Source organism: Protopterus annectens, chromosome 6.part1, assembly GCF_019279795.1.
Source record: "Protopterus annectens isolate FY-2018-M chromosome 6.part1, PAN1.0, whole genome shotgun sequence".
Taxonomy (NCBI): domain Eukaryota; kingdom Metazoa; phylum Chordata; order Ceratodontiformes; family Protopteridae; genus Protopterus; species Protopterus annectens.
The window spans coordinates 389242903-389267633 of NC_056738.1; the positions used below are offsets into that span (position 1 = coordinate 389242903).

General features: G+C 46.5%; 1 protein-coding gene across 1 annotated transcript in view; it reads left to right on the forward strand.

Annotated features, from left to right (window-relative positions):
* Positions 1-24731, forward strand: part of LOC122805297 (centromere protein F-like) — a 670336-nt gene that overhangs the window by 128985 nt on the left and 516620 nt on the right. Inside the window, exon 5 of the mRNA XM_044075385.1 lies at positions 16558-16663. Coding sequence (XP_043931320.1) covers positions 16558-16663 — 106 coding nt within the window. The remainder of the gene's footprint in view (positions 1-16557; positions 16664-24731) is intronic.

Consider the following 24731-nt stretch of genomic DNA (forward strand, 5'->3'; position numbering starts at 1 on the left):
CAGTGCGATTGGGTTTTTTCTTTTTGGTTAAAGGGTGTGTCTGTGTGTTGTGTCTGTGTCTTTGATATACAGTCTCCTTTTCTGGGATGTCTAAAGACTCCAAGGTCTCAGGCTTCAAGAAGTGTGACTCGTGCTGTCCGAAAATGTCTCTGACAGACAGTCACACTTCGTGTCTATTGCCTGGGACCTTTGCACCTGCAGGACTCCTGTGCTGTTTGCCATGCATTCAGCCCAATAGTCCTGCAGGAACGCAAAAATAAACTTATTCTTCGAGGCTTATTGAAGCCTGAAGGCCTCTTGACCCAGTCTGTGTCGGGGAAGCCTTCAAAGACTTCCAAGCCGTCGGCTCCAGCTTCAGAGCCGTCCGCTGGGAGCATCAAGGCTGCTTCGACATCGACTCCGGCTGGAGTCGATGTTTCGAAGATGCAAACCGTTGCTAAGACTCAGTCGGCTCCAATAGTCTTATCGGAGCCACCTTCTAAGAAGAGGTCGAGGTCCCCTTCCATCGGCTCCATCCACTCGGCCCCAGGATCCCCTCTTCTGTCGGAGTGGAGCCATAGGTCCCATTCCTCTTGGTCCTCCAGGCTGTCCGACCATGACTTACAAAGGGTGGTGAGTAGACTTCTCAAGTCTGAGGCACTGGCCCAAATGCTGCATAGCCCTACTCAGCAGTCAGCGGTTATTCCCATCCCTGCTTCTGTTCCTCCTCTGACTCCTTTGAGTTCGGAGCCGGGGCTCGTCGGAGCCATGGCTGTCGGTGCGTCGGAGCAGATACCCTCCCTTTCGGCTCCGTCGTTTGCTCCGATTTCCTCTTTGGAGGGATCTCGGCGCCGAGCTTCCCTCGTCTGCTCCTAGGGGCGAGTGGCATCGGACCCTTCTCTCCCTCTTGGAGCGTCGGCGCTGGTGAGTTCGGCTCTGACATCGGCCTCGGAGCCGTCCCTGTCGGTGCCGGGGGGGTCCTTGTCCCATCGGAGCGGGGACCTTCGGCCTTGGCTGATTGGGGCGCCTTCGAGGTCATGCGGAGCATGCTAGACCCCGTGTCTACCCCACTGTCGGCTCCGTCAGCTCCTCCCTCTTCAGTGCCTGCAGTGGTTTCTACCCACCCCCTCGTACCAGACCGTAGAGAGCCAGCCCCTCAGGTTTCCCCATTAAGAATATCCTCTTCTTCCGAGGCTTTTCCTGATCCGGCAGGGGAACCCCCTCGGAAGAGACAGTGCAAGAGGAAGCACATTGACTCCCCTGAGTCTATCCCCTCCAACACCGACTTGGAGGAATCTGAAGGTTCCCCTCGGTCCCCCTCTGAGGATGTCTTTTTTGCTGATATCCTTGAAATCCTTAAACAGAGGGGGAACTGGCCTGCCCTTAACCCTTCAGAGGATGAGTCGGTCTACCTTAAGGCGTTTGTCTCTCGCCCTTCCACCTCCTGGGTGTCTCCTCCCTTTGACCCCCTCATGGAAGTGGTGGCAAGGGAGGCTTGGACGGCCCCTGATTCGGTGGAACCTACCCCAAGGAGGCCGTCAAAATTTATTACTGCCCTGAAAGAGAAACAGTTCTTATCTAAAGGTGTCTCTGTTGATGCCATGGTGGTGGCCGCAGCCACTAAGAAGGAATTAGCCGATCCTTCGGTACCTGTCTATCCTCCTAATAAGGAGTCAAGGACCATGGACAGGTACGGTAAGCGGATGTTTTCCTCGGCGACCTTTGCCATGTGGTCGCTGAACTACTTGTGTCACTTCACCCATCTCCAGAGGGATTTACTCAAGGATATGGGTGATGCTATGCAGTATCCACCAGCTGAGGGGTTCCAAGACAAAATGAACTCCCAGTAGGCAACCCTGAATTCGATTGTCAACTCCTCCATGCGGCTTATCTCATATGCGGCTGATGGGGCGAGTAGGGCTGCAGGCACAGGTGTAGCTTTATGAAGCCACGCCTGGATGCGGCTTTGCAATTTTGCGGACCCTTTCAAGGCGTCTTTCACCAATTCCCCCTTTGATGGCTCAATGTTGTTTGGACCTCAGGTGAAGGATATATTGACTAGGTGCGAGCAGGAAGGTAAGACTCTCTCTGCCGTGGGAGTCTGTTTTTCTACCCCTTCCAGACCTTATCTCAAAGGTCAGGGGAGGGGGGATGTGGTTCCGCAAACCACAAGGAGTCTCATCTGACGCACTAAGTCGATTCCCCTGTAGAGGCAGAGGGGGGAACAACAATAGACACCGCCCTAGGGGCAGAGGTGGTCCGCAAAACCAGGGTAGCAGAGAGACTTTCTCTGATAAACCCTTTCAGCATCCCTGAGGAGCTGCCCGGCTGTCCACCTTCGGATGCAGTCGGGGGAAGATTATCACTGTACCCAAAAGCCTGGCTTTCCCTCACTCAAGACAAATGGGTACAGTCGATCATATCCGAGGGTTACAAAATCCCCTTTATTCACATCCCATCCCAACCCAAAGGATCCCTTCCAGACGTTCCACCCAGTCTAAGGGAACAAGCAGTGTTGGAAATATCAAAGCTGCTGTCAAAAAGAGCTATCCAGCCAGTCCCAGCAGACCAGCAAGGATCCGGAATCTACTCCAAATTCTTTTTGGTACCAAAAAAACAGGGGACTGGAGACCAATACTGGATCTCAGCAAGCTAAACAAGTATGTGAAGAAAACAAAATTCCGGATGGTCACACTACAGTCCATTCTACCCTTCTTGGGTCAGGACAATTGGATGTGCTCAGTAGACCTTCAGGATGTGTACTACCATATCAAAATGCACAGACGCTCCAGGAGGTTTCTCCACTTCAGACTTGGGAGCCAGTCACTACCAGTTCAGAGCCCTGCCCTTTGGTCTCACTACAGCTCCCCGAGTGTTCACCAAATGTATGGCAGTGGTCGCGGCTCTCTTGAGACGTCAAGGATTCCAGGTGTTTCCATATTTGGACGACTGGCTCCTTACCGCCACCACCAGGCGTCAACTTCTTCTATCCAGAGACTTCACCATTCAAACTTGCCAAGCTCTAGGCATTTCAGTAAATTTCAAAAAATCTGCCTTGTCGCCTTGTCAATCTGTTACCTTTATAGGCGCCACCTTAGACACAGTTCATCTTTCTGCCAGACTGACAGAGCAAAGAGTATCAGATATCCGCAAACAAGTTTACCTTCTGCTTCAATGCAACAAGATCAAAGCCTCCCCTTAGCTCATTTTCACATGTGGATCCTCCAGTGGATGCTGTTTTCTCAATGGTCCTTCCAACAGCTCCCCATGTCTCACATCATCCTGCCAACCCAATCATGCAAGAATCACCTGTCTTGGTGGATGACATCACCTTAAGTTCTTCAGGGCAGACCCTTCATCCCTCCCCCCCAATCGCCACGGTGACAACGGACGCCTCCCTAATCGGGTGGGGGGGGCATTATCAGGGCAGGGCAGGACAGTCCAGGGCACGTGGCAATCTTTCGAGTGCCACTTGCACATAAATGTCTTAGAGATGAGAGCAGTGCTTTTAGCGTTGCAAGCCCTTCAGGACTCTGTTCCTACAGGGACTATTGCAATTCAGACGGACAAGATGTCCGTAGTGTGGTACATCAACAAACAGGGCGGAACCAAGTCCTATCCCTTATGTCGAGAGGCACTCAGACTTTGGCAGTGGGCGATTTCTTCTCAGCGGTTTCTGATAGCAACGCACATTCCCGGACAAGTTGAGCAGGGCTATTCTCATGCCTCACGAGTGGTCTCTAAAAAAAAAATCAGTGCTGGAAGAAATCTTTCGAAGATGGGGCCAGCCTTGCTGCGATCTTTTTGCTACTCCCCAAAACAGCAAGTGTCACTATTTCTTCACCCTCTTCCCTCTACCAGGCCAACCCACCAGAGACGCTGTAGTCCACGATTGGCCCCGGGGACTTCTGTATGCTTTCCCCCCTTTTCCACTGATCTCTCAATTAATTCAGAAAGCTATCACCTCGAGAGTCACTATGATCCTCATTGCCCCTTACTGGCATCGACAGATATGGTTTCCGTTCCTGCGTCATTACCTCTTGGAGCAGCCTTGGCATCTGGACCCAGTGCCAGATCTTTTGATCCACCAGTCGGGCCAGCTGCACCACTCCCTCCAATCTCTCAACCTCACAGTGTGGTTTCTCCGATTTCTACCCTAGCCAGGCTTCCCTTAATTTCTCATTTGGTCCGTAACATCCTGATAGCCTCTCACAAGTCTTCTACCAGAAGGATTTACAATAGTAAGTGGAAACGTTTTTCCTTCTGGGCAGCATCAAAAAATATAGGCCCCTTCACTGCACCTATCCAGTCTATCCTAGACTTCCTGGCAGAGCTCTTTCATTTAGGCTCTTCCTCATCTACCATTAGAGTACAACTAGCTGCTATATCTAACTTTCATGTAGATGTCTTGGACTCCACTATCATGCCCATAAACTCTGCAAACCTTTCTAAGAGGTGTCTTTTTTTCTCAAGCCCCCAATCAAAGATCCCCCACCTCAGTGGGACTTGAATTTGGTCCTAGCATCCTTGATTCTCCCCCCCTTCGAACCTGCGGCTTCATGCCCTCTTAAGTTGCTCTCATGGAAAACACTTTTTCTAGTAGCCATAACATCAGCTAGAATGGTATCTGAACTTCATGCTCTTTGCAGTCGTCCTCCTTAGTTTTCCATAAAGACAGGATGTCCCTCCGGACTAATCCGTCCTTCTTGCCTAAGGTTTCCTCTGAGGCAAATCTAAACCAGACTATCGATCTCCCTGTCTTCTTCCCTGATTATTCCAACAGGTCGGAACAAAAGTTACATTTTCTAGATGTTCATCGCCAACTTCGATATTATTTAGACAGGACTAAACAGTTCAGGAAATCTGACCAGCTCTTCCTGTCTTATGCGGAAGGGAAATTGGGCCTTCCAGTTTCTAAAGTGTCCCTTTCAAGATGTGGCTTACCTCTATAATTACCTTCATCTATGAAATCAGACATCAAAAACTGCCTTCAAGACCTAGAGCTCATTCAACCAGGGCATTAGCTACATCTGTAGCTTTTCAGGACAGGCTACCAATAGATTCCATTTGTGCAGCAGCCACATGGGCTTCTCCTCATACCTTTATCTCGCATTACAAATTGGATATGGCCTCCAGAAACCGTGCCAACTTTGGTTCCACTGTTCTCAAGAGTCTGTTCCGATAAGCCACCCGGGGTAAGGTGCTAGGAACGCGGTCCCATCCAGCAAGAATGAAGGCGAGATTGACAACTTAACATTGAGAAGTTATGTACCTACCATAACGTTCCATGTTAGTTGTCTTATTCTCGCCTTCTTTCTTGCGTCCCACCCTCCTTTCCCCCAGCCTGGACAGACCGATAGGAATTTTTTGGGATCTTCCATTGGGGCTTCCTTCCCACATGTTCTACCACCTCTATTCTCCCTTTTATGTTTGTGGTAGCTTACATACAGGTTTATATAGAGGTGGGTTCCTTTTCTCTCTTCTCCATACTATGGAGACCAGAACTGCTTGGTTTTAGCTATCAAATGAGATCTGAGTAGTTACTGCCTGGCATTGTGGGATATAGGGGAGCCTCGAGCCGGTGGAATTAGCTCACGAGCTTTAGTATTGGCCGAGTCGGAGCTGAGGATCGGCTCCGAACCCATCCAGCAAGAAAGAAGGCGAGAAGAAGACAACTAACATGGAACGTTATGGTAGGTACATAACTTCTCATTTATCCACACATAGCCGTGGGTTATTGCTGTTGTACAGTTGTACTTGTTTTGTGTAATGTGTGTTGTGTTAAAAAATGTGTGCGCGCTTGTATAAGTTCTCTTACACTTCAATATTAAAAAAAAATTCCAGACTTAATAGATGTCTAGGTTTTTACAGTGCTAAATGTAAATGCAATTTTGATGCTGATTGTTTTGTTTTATTTTAGTATTATATGTGTGTTGTATGTGTGTTGTGTCTTTCAGCTTTTCCCGGTTAGGGGTCGCCACAGCGGAACTCCGGTCTGCTAATGATTGGCAGTAGATTTTTTTTACGTGCCGAGTTGCCAGCCCTGACGCACAATCTTCAACAAAGGTACGCCCATTCATGTATAATTATATAATGTGTATGTTTATGTGGATGCCCTACTGTTTATCAGGTAAAGGTTGGCAGCATCCTTTTATGGTATTTAGAGTTGGAAAAGAGTGAGAATGTAAGCATTTCCTCACTTTCTCCCTGTTCTCCAAGTTTATATGATCTCATAATTGAAATATGTATGGTTTAGAGGTGTGGGGGCTTGTTCCAACAAGACTTATTATTCATAGTGGCTCTATATATATTGCATTTCTCAACATGCAAGTTTATCACTGCACCAATTTCATTAAGCAGTGTAAAAGACCCTGTAGTCTCAATGAATAATGCCTGTTTTTTTGAATGCCAAGCTTAGTCTCCCAACACAGGCCATGCTTTCATCGGTGTGTTTAGTGGGAACACTTGTTATATTGTTGACTCTGAGAAGCATGAAAATCCCCAAAGTGTGAGAATGAGCTTTTCATCAGAAAACAAAGAAAAAAGCTTATTTCAGTTCTGCCTGAATATTTTCAGTTGCACTTATAGTGACCTGTGTGGTGGCACTTTTTTGTACTGTTCTGCATTTTTCTGTGTTTTATGTAAAACAAGTCATCTTGTTGCATTTTTTAACTCATTCTCTGATCTTAGTCTCATAGTTTCATACTTGGCCGTATGGGAAAATCATGAATTACTGCAAGATCTGTGCATCATTTTGTAAATTATACTGCACTTCTATCTCCACAAGTACAACTGTAAACGTTAACCATTTGTATTTTGGCTCATCTGGGACCTTAGACTTGCAGTTTAATTTGTAGAAGAATTGTGAGTTAGTGCAGGACCTGAGCCACATTTAGGCATTTGTTACCATTTATTTTTTCTTTGAGCAGCATTACTGGTAAATTTCTACCTAGTCTGGTGCCTTTGACTTTAGTTTGGATTGCAATAGTGGCAGTTTTGTAATTTTTGCTGTAGGATTTCTGCTTCCACAGTTATTTATTCCACTTTTTCTGCTAGAGTCTTGTATTCTTCTTACCAGTTGACTGCTTAAAGTTGCATTCCAGTGCCTTTCTTTTTTTTTTTTACATTGCTACTGTGTTTCTCCTGTTTTTGTCTTCCCCAGCCCCCGCTGATAAATTAAGTACTGCTGTCCCTGTTGCTCTCTGTTTGTATACTAATCACAGATCTGAAGTAGGAGAATTCATTTGTCAGCAACCTGTGGGTATGGATCCGATATCGGATCCGAACCGGCATGGTTTATCCAGCTATGGATCCGAGCTCCTAGCTCCTCCCCTCACCCATAATGCCCCGCTCTCCCTACATGACCTCAGATCTAGTTTGCCACGCATGGTGAAGGCTGGGTCGTCAGAGCTCCTGAAGCTAAGTTGATATATTATTATTAAAGGGTTTTCAAAATTGTTTAAACTTTAAATTTGTGTGAAAGATATAGGTTCCCCTTCTGTTCTTATATTTTTTGGGTTAATTTAATTTAGTTTTTACCCTCCCCTCGCTGGTTCGTAGTTGGTGTGTGTGTGTGTGTTTCTTTTGGGGCCTTTGTGTGAGTGTTTTTTACTTTATTTTATTGTTACTATTTAAAAAAAAAAAAAAAAAAAAAAAAAATAATGTCTGAGGCCCCAAAGGCTGTGTTTTCAAAGTGCTCCGAGTGTGGCCATAAGCTTTCCCCTGCTGATGGCCACACTCGGTGCGTTCGATGCCTTGGGGTTGAACACCTCACTTCAGGGTGTTCAATCTGTGCAGGGTTCAACCCCAGGGCATTGAAGGAGCGGAGGTCGAAGCTGGTCTTGGCGGGACTCTTGCCCCCAGACTCGGCTTCTGCCCCCGCCCCCTTGGTTGTCACTGCTTCGGCAGTCCCTGCCTTGCCTGCTCCCCCTCCTCCACCCAGGATTCAAACTCCCGCCAAAGGGTCGGAGGAGAGAGAAGCCAGGAAAAAGGACCGGAGAGAGAAGCACCACAAGCGGCGGGCCGGGACCTCCGTTCCTGCTTCTGCTCCGGCCTCTCTGGCTGCCTGCTCTCCCCCTCCTCGGCTCCGGTCCCCGTGCTTTTCACCGGAGCCTGAGGATGAGGAGACCCGACCTCCTTCGAGGCTCTCGAGGCGGCACTCAAGGCCTACCTCGGTAGCCTCGTCGAGGTCTACTTACAGCCTTTCCAATGCTGATCTGGACCGGATGATGCGAAGGTTCATCCAGGCCCAGATGCAGATGGGAGTGCTCCTGCCTCCCCCCCCCTCTGGGGGGGAGCTCGACCCCCTTTTTTAAGCCCATTGCTCCTTCTCCGACCCGCTACCCGGGTTCGGAGCGCCCGGAGCCGGGCAGCCTCGGAGCCGTGGGTGGGTCGGCGCCGACAGTACTGGGTACTTCGGATCCGACCTTGCCCTTGAGTCTGTCGGACCCGACCTCTTGGAGCCTTGGCCTGAGCTTCGGATCTGAGGGACTCTGTGTGCCTTCGGCGTCGTCTTTGTCGGAGCGCACTGGTCCCTCGGATCCGAGGAGCTTGGCGCCGGCTCCGATCCGCTCATCGGATCCGAGGGGGAGCCGACTTTCGGATCCTATTGTCGAGGCTGGCTCACCCTCTGCTTTTGATGTAGTGGAGAGGGCTCTGTTGAGGGCATCCGGACCCCCGGCCCTTGCTCCAGCTCCGTCCCGCACTCCATCTGCTCTGGGCCAGGCTTCCATCACCCGGCCACTGGGACAGCCCGCTTTACTGCCCCAAGCAGTTCCTGCAGTTCTGGACATTGCTGGTGAGGGCTCCTCGGACAGCCCCCCCGAGGAAGCACCTCGCAAGCATTCGTGTAAGAGGAGGCACATAGACTCCCCCGAGTCTTTGACTGAAGACACTGACTTGGAGGAAGGGGAAGGCTCCCCAAGATCACCCCCTGAGGATGTCTCCTTCGGAGACATCATGGAAATGTTACGGATTAGAGGTGGGTGGTCTGCCCCAAAGTTTTCCTCGGACGAGTCAGTGTTCTTGGAGGCATTTGAAGCGGGCCCGTCTACCTCTTAGGTGTCCCCTCCTGCCGACCCCCTGGTGGACCTTATTATCACCAGGGCGTGGAAGGAACCGGACACCGTGGAGCCAATCCCTAAGAGGCCCAACAGGATCCTTAGCCCCCCTGCTGACTGTGCCCACTGGAGCAAGGGACCCCCTGTAGATGCCATGTTGTCGGCAGCAGCCACTAAGAGGGAACTCGCCCAGGAGAGTCCCTCAGTCCATCCCACGAGCAAGGAGTCTCGGATGATGGACCATTTGGGGAAGCGAATGTTTAGTTCAGCGACCTTCTCAGTGAGGGCGCTCAACTATTTGGCACACGTCATTAGGATGCAGCGTGATCTTATCAAGGAATACGCTGCATCCCCCCCAGAGTCCATGTCGGAGGAGGACAAACTTATGCACTCCACCCGTATGGTCACTCTTCATTCTGTGACTAACACCTCTATGCGGTTACTTTCCCACGCTACCGAGGGAGCCGCTAGAGCTGCGGGAGCGGGCCTAGTCACAAGACCGCAGGCCTGGCTCCGCCACTGCGATTTTACAGAGCCCTTCAAGGCGTCTTTCGCGAACGCCCCCTTTGACGGTTCTGCCCTTTTTGGCAAGACGGTTCGCGGCACCTTGGTTCAGAGCGAGAAGGACGGGAAGACAGTGTCTGCTGTTGGAGTTCGCTTCTCTGTGCCCCAGAGGTCCTACTCTAGGAACCAAAAGGGCCAGAAGAAGATGTGGTTCCGGAAGTCGCAGCATTCCCAACCCGCTCCGGACAACCAGTCCTTCCACGGCAGAGGTCAGGGAGGACGCCGCCCAAGGGGCAGAGGGGATCCCAGGAACTTTGGGTCCAGGGATCCTTTCTGAACAGCCCACGCAGCAACTCTGAGAGGTTGCCCGACTGCTCCACTCTGGAGGCAGTCGGGGGACGTTTCTCGGAGCACCTAGCGGCATGGGAGTCCATTACATCGGACCGCTGGGTACTCCGGATTATATCCAGAGGTTGCAAGATCCCCTTTATTCATCTCCCAAAGTTAAAAATCCTCCCCGATGTTCCACCCGATTAGAGGGAGGCTGCTTCAGCAGAAATTGGCCATCTGCTGAGAAAAAGAGCCATCCAGCCCGTCCCCCCAGACCAGATCGGATCAGGGTTCTACTCCAGGTTCTTTTTAGTGCCAAAAAAGACGGGGGACCTAAGACCCATTCTAGACCTGTCCCTGTTGAACCTGTCAGTTCCGGATGGTCACTTTGCAGTCCATCCTCCCCCTTCTAGGGGAGAATCACTGGATGTGCTCTATAGACCTCAAGGACGCGTACTACCACATTCGGATGGACAGACGATCCAGGAGGTTTCTTCGCTTCCGGCTGGGAGCCAGTCACTACCAGTTCAGGGTCCTTCCCTTTGGTCTCACCACAGCCCCCAGGGTGTTCACCAAAGTGTTAGCAGTGGTTGCGGCCCACCTGAGGCTTCAGGGGGTGCAGGTCTTTCCGTACCTAGACGACTGGCTTCTCACCACCCCAACAAGGCATCTACTCTCTTTGGCAAGAGACTCCTTCCTTCGTCTAGCTCCCAAGCTAGGCATCACGGTAAACATAAAGAAGTCCAACCTGGTCCCTACTCAAACAATAGAATTTATAGGAGACAGGTTAGACACGAGAAATTTAAGAGCCTTTCTCACACCCGACAGGGTTCGGAATCTGCGACTCCAGGTGCGGGCCATCCTTCACTCCAGCTCAATACCTGCGGAATTGATCCTGAGGGCACTAGGGTTTATGGCGGCAGCGATTTACTCTTCTTCCGCACGCCCGCTTGAACATGCGTGTGCTTCAATGGACACTTCAGGTGCAATGGTCATTTCTCTCCTCCCCCTGTATCATCCCATAGCAATCAGCAAGGCTTGCAAGCGGTCTCTCTTGTGGTGGCTCCATTCTCCGGACCTCCACAGGGGCCGCCCCTTTTGTGCATCTCCCCCTCTCGCCACAGTGACCACGGATGCTTCCTGCCTCGGGTGGGGGGGGGGGCATTTTTCGGGCCGGATGGTCCAAGGCACGTGGAGCGATTCAGAGACCTCCCTGCATATAAATGTTCTGGAAATGAGGGCAGTGCTCTTGGCATTGCTAGCACTTCAGGCCCTCCTTCCCTTGGGAACAATTGCGATTCAATCAGACAACATGTCGGTGGTCTGGTACATCAACAAACAAGGGTGAACCAGGTCTTACCCTTTATGTCGAGAAGCCATGAGAGTGTGGGAATGGGCGATCTCCACCAACCGTTTTCTCATAGCAACGCATATTCCGGTTCGGACCAACATCCTAGCGGACAAGCTCAGTCGCACCATTCTCTCCCCGTACGAGTGGTCTCTCAATTCTCAAGTAGCGAAACGTATCTTCGCACAGTGGGGGACTCCCTGTTACGATCTCTGTGCTTCTCCTTTAAACGCCAAGTGCGACAGTTTTTCCGCTCTAATCCCCCCTCCAGGGGATTCTCCGAGAGACGCTCTGGTGCATGCTTGGCCTCCCGGTCTTCTTTACGCATACCCCTCTCTACCTCTGATGCTACAAGTACTTCAGAAAGCCTCTCGGTTGGGGTGCAGAATGATCCTCATTGCCCCGTTCTGGCCTCGACAGATCTGGTTCTCTTACCTAAGGTCTCATTCAGTGAATCCACCTTGGATTCTAGATCCCATTCCGGATCTGATATCACACTCATCGAACCTGGACAACCTGAAGTTGACTGCTTGGCTGCTCCAGTTCCACTCCTAATCAGGACTCCCGGTATCTCGTCCCCAGTTAAGGCCATTCTGGTAGCGGCCCACAAGCCCTCTACCAGAAAAATTTACCGCAGTAAATGGAAGCGTTTCTCCATTTGGGCGGAGCGGCAAGGCCTAGATCCTTTCACGGTTCCCCTTCCTTTGGTTCTAGATTTCCTTACTACTCTCTTTAATGATGGCGCCAGTAGTTCCACGGTCAAAGTTCAGCTGGCGGCCATATCTCATTACCATGTTGGACACGATTCAGGGTCTCTTATGTCGGCTAAGTTATGCAAAACCTTCCTAAAAGGCACCTTTTTGCTCAGACTCCCTGTCAAAGAAACGGTTCCCCCGTGGGATCTTTCCTTGGGACTTCAGGCCTTGACCGCTCCCCCCTTCGAACCTGCGGCCACAGTTGATCTTAAATACTTGTCCTTTAAGACTGCTTTTTTGGTAGCCATTACTTCGGCTAGGAGAGTTTCGGAGCTTCAGGCCTTGTCCATGGAACCGCCTTATTTGATTTTTCATCCGGACCGGGTGTACCTCAGGATCAATCCCTCCTTTCTTCCTAAAGTAGCTTCGGAAGCTAACATTAATCAGTCCATCAACCTCCCTGTTTTCTTCCCTAAGTATCAAAACAAAGGCGAATACAAGCCGCATTCCTTGGATGTTCACAGGCAGCTTCGTTTTTACCTTCATAGGACAGCTGGTCATAGGCAATCAGACCAGTTGTTCATTTCCTTTGCCAAATTCAATCTGGGTAAACCAATTTCCAAAGTTTCTTTGTCACGCTGGATTTCTCAGTGTATTCTGTTGGCGTACCAAGCCTCTGGGAGGCCCGCACCGGAGGGAGTCCATGCTCATTCGACCCGGTCTGTCTCTACTTCAGCGGCCTTTAAGTCTAGGATTCCTCTGGATGACATTTGTTCAGCAGCCACTTGAGCTTCATCTCATACCTTTATTACTCATTACAAGCTGGACGTCACTTCTAGAGGTAGAGCATCCTTTGGCTCCGCGGTGCCCCAGAATATCCTTCCATGATGGCCACCCAAGATTCAGGTAGCTGGGGACTCTGTCCCACAGGTTGCTGACAAATGAATTATCCTACTTCAGATTTAGAAGTTATGTACTTACCATAACATTCCATCTGAGTAGGTGGATTCATTTGTCTGCAACCATCCCGCCCTCCTATCCCCCTGGCCTTGTCAGTTTCTTGCATAGGGTGTGTTACCCTTTGGTTAGGGTAGTTGGTGCAGGGCAAACTCGATCTGAGGTCATGTAGGGAGAGCAGGGCATTATGGGTGAGGGGAGGAGCTAGGAGTTCAGATCCATAGCTGGATAAACCATGCCGGTTCGGATCCGATATCGGATCCATACCCACAGGTTGCAGACAAATGAATCCACCTACTCAGATGGAACGTTATGGTAAGTACATAACTTCTAATTTTTTCCTGCCCTGCCCACACAGTAAAAGCTAAAGTTTCAGAAATTCTGATGTACCTGCAGTCATTGACCTGCACTTGAGTCATAAGACTAAGGGAACTGCAAGTTGCTACGGGTTCTGAAGACACAGAGATTCACTACTGGTTTTATTTGACTGGATTCCTTTCTAGCTAGTCTGCTACAGCCAATAAAGAGCTGCCCCCACCCAAGGTCATTTATTCAAGACTCTCAGAAGTGTGGAAAGCCCTGAATTGAGAAATGAGCTTTTTGTGGAAAAGGAAGATAAAAAGCTGTGCTCAGCACACTGCCACTGTTGGATTCACTCTGTAGTGAGCCAGCTGTGCAACAGCTTTTTCCCCTGTGAGAGACTGCAAAATCTGTGCAACTATAGAAATCCATATGTGAGGCACAAATAATCCTCTCCAAGTACAAATAAGCATACTTTGAACTACAGTAACCCCCTGTCCATATAACTAGGCATTTCCTAATGCTTTTAGCATCAAGTCCATCTAAACAGTATCCTAAACAGATTGAACTTCAAGCAGTTAATAGGTATCCCTGCCCCTCCCCCAGCCATTCCTGTTGAAACCATGGACTAGGAGTCCCCTGAAACTTCTGTAGCCAGCCTGTTTAAGACGTGTATTGTGAGACAGTGTAAGAATTGTCTCATGCTGTCCAGTGATCATAAATTCCACAAACAACATAACGCATTGTGTGAGAGACATACATATAAGATATCCTTGGAGGCAAAAATCTTAACACAGTAAGCTCATACACCAAAATCGTGAGCAGTACATCACACACTCCACCTCACCATGACCAACAGAATACACATAATCTATCATATGCTGAGATTCTAAAGACTAACTTGCCTAAAACCTCCAAAATGCAGCACAGGTACACAGCACACACAGCAAGTTAAGCCTATAACCTCACACAGCACAAAGAGTCCCAAAGTCATGCATGCTGAGCTGTAATGCAGGCATCTACCCAACCAAACATTCTATTTATGGGTGAATCCATTGAAGACCATACAGATGTACCTCTTACCAGACTGAGAAAGGAAAAGTGATGCTATATGTCAGATCTTGTATATGTGTTCAAGTCCTTGAACAGTGATTATCAGCATGACTCTATCATACTACATATGGGTGTCACTAACTTGAGATATACCTCCCTGGACTTTATGAAGTGAGACATAATGGAGCTTTCAAATTGTGTTCCATGTAGTTATAAGTATACCATTTAGCAGCATTCTACCTTCTCCAAGGATATTGCTACAGTATGAGCAAAGAATGAGTGACTTCAATAATTGGCCACGTTTTTTGAGTATTTGTCAGCTGGGATAATATGACTGACAGACCACCATGCATCTGCCCCCTTTAGGGTTTAAATAATTGGCAAAGATATTTCTTACCCCCTTAATGCCTTTTTTAGGCAATGCCAATCTGATAAACCTACCAACATAAGGAAGCAGTCAAAGGAAAATGTGAAGATATTGATCAATGCTTGGAGCCTAAACAAGAAACTCCACACACTACAAGCCCTCTTCACCATGGAGGATGTGAACATCTGTTGTGACTGAGACATGGTTTAAAATGGCCGGAAGCACTCTGGCTGTGCAAGACTGTAATACCTTCCATATGTATTGACCAGTCACTGTGCATGAGGGGGAAAAAAGGGTGAGGTGTCTCTCTTCGTCTAGAAGAGACTGTTATCGAGGCTGGTAAAGCAGCATGATGCATAGACATTTTTCATGTCCAAGTACTCAATATACAGGTCCTGTACTATATACTATTTAGCTATGGGAAGTCCCTGTATGACCCCCAAAAAAGCTACAATGCCTACCTACAGGAACTGGAGTTATTCAATATTAATCCCAATACCATTTTCCTAGGTGATCTAAACTGTACTGTAGACTTTGCAAGTTACAACATGATTAGTGCACAAGCACAGAGATTCTTGGATTTTGTCCTGGAATAATTAAAGTGTACCCATGGGGCATGGGGGCAGCATGTTGATTCGTGTTCTTGCAACTGTGTCTTGCATGTCTTTGTCACTAGTAAGGTCTAACCATAAAGCTATCGCCTTCAAAATAAAATTGAAACCAAAGACCCCTTCCACCCAAGATATGTTTAGAAATTTCTTTAAGACAAACTACCTACTCCCAAATTATACATTGGCAAGCTTCGAATCCCCACCAAACTCAATTAACTCAGTGGCTCTTACCATTGCAAGGCAGCTCTTCCATTACCACTTTATTCTGTCCCTGATAAATTCGCAGTAGAACTGAAGCTAACTGCAAACAGGTTTGCTGAATCTATGAAAAACATGCATGCTTTTACATAGAGGCAACAGGCAGCAATTACAACCCGTAACTGCAACAAACTGTATTTGTGTCTTTTTTTTTTTTTTGCCAAGTAGAATCCATAAGTGTATTTCATGCAAGTGATTTATTAGAGGCATTTAGTGTTTGTGTGTGTGTGTTGTTGCTGCATTTGTGCAGTCCTATATTTATGGAAGGTTTTCTGTTTTATATGATTATTTTTAAGATATAAGCTTTGGGAGTATTTATTTTGTTATCTTGGACATGGTTACTGGAATGTTTTCTTTTAATTTTTGATTTCCAGATGGCACTGATTGGTATGTCCCATCAGCAGGCATATTTTAGAGTATGAATTATGTTTTATTGTGTAATAGCTACCAAACTTGCTCTCGCATGATAATTTTGTTCTACTTTTACTGTGACTGATTGATCAATGCTGAGGATGTACAAATGTTTTACACTTTACCAGTACGCTTTTTTATGTTTGCATAAATTAATAGCTGCTGTCAGAATATTGTCACATTTGTTATCCTTATATTGCATGACATCATATTACCTGTGTAAGCACCAAGCCAGCACAAGACCCTGCACTTGTACTTCACATGCATGAGATTGTTTTTATAACTTGTGGCCTTGAGAAGACATGAATAGTGTGTAAAGCCCAGAAGTTATGATTTCCAGTTGCAATAACCCGTTATCTAAGCTCTACTTTAATAGTAAGTGTACTTGCACACCAAGTGTACTTTACTGACTGTAACACCAGGAATCTGCTAGCTGACCCTTCCTTCTGCCTGAAATGGGGGTGCATTTTGTTAGTTTATGGCTACCATTTCAGGCATCCACTTAGGGTGGCAGGAAGAGGCAATAATGCATTACTTCAAAATTTGGGGCCAGTCTGGTGCCCTTTAAAGGGGCTGTAATTCCTATGTTAGAATTGATAGGACAGGAATTAAGTCAGCTTCTTAGTTATGTTAAGTTCTTCACACCTTCCTATTTTCTTACAGCTCATCATTTTGTGCCTTTCAGGAAACAATAGAGGAAAACAAAAAATTAACAACTGATTGCAAAGAGTGGAATATCAAGGTTTCTTACTTGGAAGAAGAACTAAAGAAGGCCACAGAAGAGCTTAAAAGTAGGTCATGTTTTTTTTTTTCTGATTGTAAAATGGCAAAAAAATTCAACATTATCAAAAAGTCACATAATTAGGTTCTGAAATTATTTGCTCTATGTATTGGCTCTTCTGAATGATGCATATTTTTTGCTGTAATTGCAGCATTTTACTTTTGCAGCTTTTCCTTCCATAGTACTTTGCCATGTATTAGTGGAGTAAATGGAGTGAGTAGTGCAAGTTATGTAGCTGACTAAAAAAAACAATTGGCTAGTCATGTATTGTGTTATGCCTCTGTTTATATACTGTGACTGTATAATTTGGGTTACCTCTTTTTCAAGTCTGTTTGACCTTAGTCTTTATTCAGCCTGGTGAAAGATATTTGCTTTATACCATTTCCTCTGACTGCAGACTGTTCATTATGGGTATTTTCTAAACTTTAAACCACTTTGTTTTGTTCCTCTCATTGCTTACAAAAGCTAGCACTTGCGTTGATGGACAGTCTGCAGTAGGCACAATACTTGAATACATTCTTTTGTGCTCCCCCATTCAGTTGTACTAAAAAAAATCTTAAAGTCTCCAACTGGGGATGCTGATGTCTTTAGATCTTGTACAGGTTCCCTGTATTGAAGAAAACTGGCTGTTTATACCCAAAAGGGATTATTTGATCTTTATAGCCATGCAGTTTGAGTCTTCTCTCCTCTCTTTCTTTTAGCTTTTCCTGGTTAGGGGTCACCACAGCAGATCACCTTGTCTGCTCATGATTGGCAGTGGAGTTTTTACGGTGTCGAGTTGCCAGCCCAGCCTTCCACAGAAGGCACACATGTACGCACTCGCATCTAGGGCCAATTTTAGCGTGTCCGATCCACTTGCAGCATGTCTTTGGGATGTGGGAGGAAACCGGAGCACCTGGAGAGGAGACCCACGTGACCACAGGGGGAGGACATGCAGACTCCGCACAGAAGACACACCAACCTAAGATCGAACCGGAGAACCTCTTGCTGTGAGGCGACAACGCTAACTGCTGCACCACTGCGGCCATCCTTGGTTTGAGTCTTCTCCTAATTTGCGTTATTTGAAAACTCCCAGGTTCAGTGCATAGAATTTCTGTGTCCCTGCAGTTGTCATATGAGCAGGTTACACCACAGGATATCCGTGCATGTATTGTCCAAGGCAGAGAATGGTGGTGTTGGCTGTAAGTCTCAGTGTTCCAAGTTTGTGGCTCATCATTGTGATGCTTGGCCTCAATACTCAGTGGTTACTTTTGCTGAAGGAAGCCCAGCACACAGGGTCTGGTTGGCAGAGTTTGTCTTGTAAACCTGAACTGAAGTCTATAAGACAGAATGTAGGTGACTCTTGAGCCCACGTATATAAGACTAGGTCTGTCATTTTATATCTGCTGCAGGAATAGTGCTTCTTATTATTTACCAACTAATCATTTTCCTCTTTATTCACATCCCTTTGTATGGGCTGCACTGTTGCAAAGTAAATTACACCTTACTAATACCTGCTAACCCTAACCCTGCTCCATACCTTTTAAAAACCCTTCCTGGAATACTACCAGTATTCAAACAAATTTGATCTGAATGCATGCTGGGGTTTTTGGTATTCCAGTCACAAAAGGGTATGTTATTTTGCTATTGGTTTTAGTTTTATTTTGAGTTGTTAGATGTAATTTGCATTCCAATAATTCAACATATATTTGCAATAAAATGGCCATCAGCAAGTGCAGTAAATGGGCATTCTGCAAGTAGGGTGGCTTGTTTATTTTAGGAATTTGTCCACAGTGGATGGCTGTGCCATGGTCAACTTATTATGCAACTTTACCAAGAATTGTCCTAGCCTGAAGGCTACCTGTCATGCTCGTTCCATCATCTTTGGAATTATTTTTGACCACTGCTAATGATTCTGCAATGTACTTTCCCCACTTAAGTAAAATATAAAAGAGTAAGTGCTCTCCATATCAAAAGATTTTCATAAGTACCCCTTTCAGTGGGAGACATTTTATAATTCTGCTTCCCTTGCTTTGGATTTCCAGCTGTTACCATCATAGCAGTAGGTCTAATTGTAAGCCAACATCACAAGCATTATTTTATAATCCGTATTTAGTGTATTTTGTTGTAGGTGCAAAATATACTGTTCAGTAAGAGCAAGACCTAATGCAGTCTTGTTTGTAGGAGGCATGTTAGCTCAGTCTTACAGATATCAAGCCTGCTCCAAATGGACATGAGTCTCCTGGGTGCTACTGCTGGTTATATTTAAGAAACAATATATGAGACTTGGTAGAAGCGTATACCCATTAGCTCACCAACTCCAGAGAGCCATCTTGAAGATCAGCTGATACTGAATTTCCTTACAGCAGCACTAGCAACTGTGGTACAACCCAGAATGCAGACCTTCCAGTCCTTAGGATTGGCAGCCACTTTTATTCTTGACAGCACCTTATTTTCTCTTATCTTTGCTTTATATTCTGCTGTCACTGAAGGGCATTTCCCTAAGCTGTTTTAGCTTTATTACATAGCTTCCACTTCTTGTTAGGCTTCTGCTCTCCATTGCATAGTTGAAAAGCAAATTGCATATTCACTCATCAGCCTGTTTTATCATTTACAATTTCTTCTAATGAATTTGGCCCGCATAACTTCACCAGCATTCTTTATACATTTATCCTGAAATTTATTTATTTATTTTACATTTCTTTACCGGGATAGTCCGACTGGATACATGTCCATTTTCAGCGGAGGCCCAGGGAGAAAAGCTCCACATAGACAAACTTATATAGATTACACAGAAGTTAGCAAACAATTATAAAAACAAAGTGATTATATACAATGGGTTAGTAGTGTTCCCTGGTAGGGTCTCACAATTCTAAAATAATAAAGTTTTTTTCATTCTGGTAATTAAAGAGGCACACTTTAAGTTCTGGCTTCTACAAAGGCTACATTGACTTGTCTATTAAAACTTGCATGTGGTTGTAAGCTATTGTACCTAGGCTTTTGTTTGTAATCATTCTTACATTATTTTTCTGCCACATTACAAAAAGGGATGTGTTTTTTCAAGAGAATAAAGCGTGTCCCATTTGTCTGAACTACCAGAATTATTGGTTTCCAAGTCAAAGTTTTGTACATTAGAAAATCATTCGGTATTTGTCCAGGTGAATGTAATAATTTTTGCAAGGCATGTGTTCCTGTCCTTATGTGGTCTAAGCAGTAGTAGCCCATAATTTTCCCAGAATGAGGTAAACAGGCCAGTGTTCAAAACTGTGCATCCTTTTTAACTCAATACCAGGCCATTAAAGCCATACGTGTATAAGGAAAGAGTACTCAGGGGCTCTTCTGGAGTTGGATTCTGCAACATATGTTCTGATATGCTCATAAAAAGTTGAATGGCTGTTAATCATATATACTTGTGTTTGAACATCTAGTGCTGTGGTGGTGCAATATATCAGAAAAGAACATTGACTAAGCACCCAGAAGCACCTTCCCTCTTGCCATCCCACCAAAAGCACCTTGCCTTTCACCAATACAGTAATAAACAATACCACTGTTACAACAGCAAAGTCATGGCACTGACACAAAGTCTCTGTCATAATCAGTCTCCTTCAAAAGTCCCCTCCACCAGCATAAAACACAGCAGAAGCACAAATTCCCTGTCCCTGGCTGTGATCAAAATATCAAATGGGTTCTGCATGATGGTACAAAATAAAAGAAAGAAAAAAAGTATGCACAGGTGTATGAGATTCAAACCCTAGATATTTGCTTTAATAGTCCACAGCCATAACCACTATGCACACAAGCTTGCTAACAATGTCTGCAAAAGTCTTGCTTAACTTACAGCACTACATACTCTCTGGCGCCACCTTGCTGTTGTATATATTTATATATTTTTTTGTCGTTTCAGTCAGTGTTCTTGAGTTCATAGGTTCATAGGTTCATACTAGGCTATCTGCCCTAGGGCATTTATAAGCCTAGCCAGAGTGTGTGTGGCTTTCACCACCCCTTAGGATGAGAATACTATACCCATTAGTTTGCTGTGCCTCTGTCCAGCAGTGACACAGAGATGATTCCCGGGGTAAACCTACGATCTCCCATCCACTCGTCAAGATTTCTCTTGAACAGAGTCAGTGAGGGGCTCTGCCTCACATGGACTGGGATTCTGTTCCATAGTGTAGGGAGTCTCTGGGTGATGAATCTGTCCCTCCAGCACGTCCTGTTTATATCCGTGTTGAGGTTTAAGTCTCTTGCTGTCGTGGCTCTGGTGAATTTGGATTTTTTGAGGTGGAGCATGTCCATTAATTCCGGGTTGGACATGGCCTTGCATGTCAGGCACAGATCACCTCTGAGCAGACGGTATGCAACTGAATAGAGCTGGAGTTTCTTCAGTCGGGCATCGTATGACATATGTTTGAGCCCCTTTATCCTTTTGGTGAGGAACTTTTGGGGTCTTTCCAACTGCTGCAGATGTTGGATAAGGTACATTCCGAATGGGGCGTTGTACTCAATCATTGGTCTGATAAGTGAAGAGTACAGGGGTACAATGACCTCTCCTGATCTGGATGTGAATCCCTTCATGATCAGGTGGGCAATGTAGAAGGTCTTCCTAACCACTTTGGCAATGTGAGTGTCAAAAGAGAGGTTACTGTCAACTTGGGTCCGCAGGTCCCTGATAACTTCTTCCGTGTTTAATGGATTACCACCTATGTGGTAATTAGGGGTTACCTTGTTTTTCCCAAAGGGTATGACTGTACATTTTTTGGCATTTAGCTTAAGGCCATGGCTCTGGCACCAGTTATCCATTTCTGTGAGACCTCTCTGGAGGATGTCTGTGTCTGATGGAGTGTCAATTATGGTGCCCAGTTTGCAGTCATCTGCAAATTTTGTCAGCCACAATCCCCCTATGTTTGCCTGCACTTCAGAAAAATAAATGCCGAACAAGAGGGGGCCCAGGACTGAGCCCTGTGGGACACCGCTCATGACCGGCTTAGAGTCTGACATGGCACCAGCAACTCTAACCCTGTGTGTTCTGTCCTTGAGCCAGTTTGCAACCCATCTTGTGACATATGGGTTTACATCTAAGCTGGTGAGCTTTTCTATGATGCCTGAGTGGGGTATTGTGTCGAACACTTTTGCTAGGTCAAGGTAGGCTGTGTGAACTGCCTTACCCTCAACAATGGCCTTAGTGACTGTTTTGAAAAAGTCGACCAAGTTCAAGAGGCAGGATCTGCCCTTGACAAAGCCAAATTGGGTAGGATCCAGTGTCTGTAGGTCCCCAATGTCTTTATTTATGAGTTCCATTATGATCCTCTCCATAGCTTTGCAGACCAGGCTCGTCAAGCTTATGGGGCGGTAATTTCCAGGGTCCGTAGAAGCACCGCCTTTGTGGAGTGGGACCACAGTTGCCGTACGCCATTCTTTGGGTACGTATCCTGTAGTAAGGCTAAGATTAAACAGCAGCCTTATGTGTGGGTTTAGTTCCTCATTGAGTTAGGTGTAGCACACAGCCGGGGACACCGTCCGGTCCCATTGATGCTGTTTTTTGCTTTAGAGAGAGCAGCTGTCACCTGGGCATCTGAGATGTTTGGGAGGCTAGACTCTGGTGGGATAGATATTTCTCCTTTGGGGAGGGAGGAGACATTTGCACTGCACCTGTCTGCCAGTATGTTGGCAATGTCTGTGGGTTCAGTGATTTTTATCATTTTGGACTAATTCTGAGCATATCTGGGAGTTTCCACCCAGGTTTCTAACATAGCTAAAGAAGGCCTTATGATTGTCTTTTGTGTCATTAGCGATTTTTCTCTCAAAGTTGGCCTTGGATGATTTTGAGTGATCGTAGTTTTTTGCTAGTATTGATCAGAGATGCCTTCCCTTTTAGGGATTTTGCTCTGTCATGTAGTAGCTTTCTCCTCTTGTTGTAGAGTTTGTTTATGGCTGGGATCCACCAGACCGGGCGCCTGTCTTTGGTGGAAAGGGTCTTGATTTTATTAGGGATTGCTTGATCCATACATTCCTGGAGGTGCTCGTAGAAGGCATTTGTAAGGGTTTCAGCAGCGTGGGTTGTAGTTTCCACTGGCTCGGGGGGGCCTTGAAGGATACCACTCCAGTCTTAAGAAGTGTGAAGTTTGCTTTTGAGAAGTTCTTCACTGTGGTCTTTTTTGCTGGGGGCGGGATGTGGATCTCCAATGAGATTAATTTATGGTCTGATCTCACCAATGAGGGATATACTTCCGGTGTGGAGCATTTTGTCCCCATGTTTGTGATGATCAGGTCTAGTATATTTTCTCCTCTTGTGGGAATGGTGACTAGTTGTTCCATAGCATTTGAGTTTATGAACTCCAGGAACCTTTGGGCTAGGGTGTTGGGGCTTGAGTAATGTTCCCAGTCTATGTTTGGGTAGTTGAAGTCACCCAATATGATGGTGTTTGGAGAGACATTCATACTCTCCAGTGTCTTCAGGAAGGCTGTGTGGGTTTCCTGAGTTTGAGAAGGTGGTCTGTAGCATGCTACAAACTGTAGGGCAGTTTTACCTATGGTTAATTGCACCTGGATGGTCTCCGATGCTTCGTGCGTTGCCACTAACCTGGAGGTGTGGGTATCCTTTATGAATATGGATACTCCCCCTCCTTTTGTGGTTTGGTCCGGATTTTGGGGCCGGAACGCATGATATGAGGTATAACCTGATAGCGCTGGGGTGCTCTCAGGAGCCTTGAACCAGGTTTCAGTCACAGCACAGACATCGATGTTCTCCATACTAAGGAGGGCTTCAAGGGCGTGAATCTTGAGGTTTAGACTTCTGGCATTGAGCAGTATTACCCTTAGTTTTTCTCCATTTTTGTTTTCTAGGGCGGTAGGTTTATCATTTGAGCCTTGCTTAAAAAAGGCACTATGGGGGTGGCAAGAGCCTTTGCCAATATCCGGAAGCCCAGGGGTGACAGGTGCAAGCCGTCCCTTGCGAAGCAGCGTGGCTTGTCAAGCATGTCATCCCAGGCAGACAGACATTGGATCCCCTTAGAATGACACCAGTAATTAAGCCAATTATTAAAGCTGATCATTTTGTCTCTGTATTGTGGCATCATTCTTGGTGAGGGTAGGATACTGCTCAGGGTCAGGGTCATACCGGCCTGGGCTACATAATCTGAGAGCTCCTCTATGTCTCTTTTCATGTAGTCCAGGGAGGTACGTCTCAGGTCGCTCACACCGGCATGGACAATGACTGAGTCATACTTGTACTTGCTGTGGAGTGACCTGAGTGCTTGTGTTATGTGGCGGATTCTAGCGCCTGACAGGCAGCTTACTGTGATCTTTTCCTTGTTCAGTCTGGTGAGTGGGACATCAGTGTGTCTGACTATGGAGTCACCTATAACAAGTGTGTCTGGCATTGTGTTTGGCCTTAAGGGCTGTGACTGTTTAGCACACTGTCTTTGAGAACTATGTGTTGCATGTCTTATGTCTTGAGGTGGCAGTTGCTTGGGTGTCTGCTTTGGAGGCCTCTGTAGTTTTGGTAGATTTTTGATCAGTGCCTCCGAGTATGTCTTTGTGTGTTTATGTGTTTGTTTTGCAGTTGTGATAGTTCTATGTGAAACTGGGTTTGTGGTGTGCGTGGTTTCCTTCTCCTCCTGTCTGGTCTTGCCAGTCCTGAGTTGAGAGAGCTCAGCCTCCAGTTTGGCTATATAGTTGCATCTCTCACATGTGTTTGTGTTTTGTGGGAGAAGGAGTGGGTTGTCTGTGTACATGAGGCAATTGTAACATTGCCTCAAGATGCCCAGATTCACCAGCTGAACAGGAGAGGACGCTAGCAACTGACCCTTTGACATGCTAGAAAAAGTGAAAAAGTTTGCTGTGTAACTGAGTCAGAAGGGACCTATAGGGAAATGGGTACTCAAGGGGATTCTAGGCTAATGTAGTACTTTGTTTAGTATATAAGTACTTTACCTATATAAAAATGCATTAGGAGCAAGTGCTGAGCTTTTGAGATAGAGAATAGACTGTTTAGCTTGCAAGTAGAGAAGTTCTAAGGGAAAAATTAAAGAGCAGACTTTACGGAGCCAGAAATAGTGTAACCGGCGCTGCCCGATGGTGCTCTATGGGCAACTCCGCGC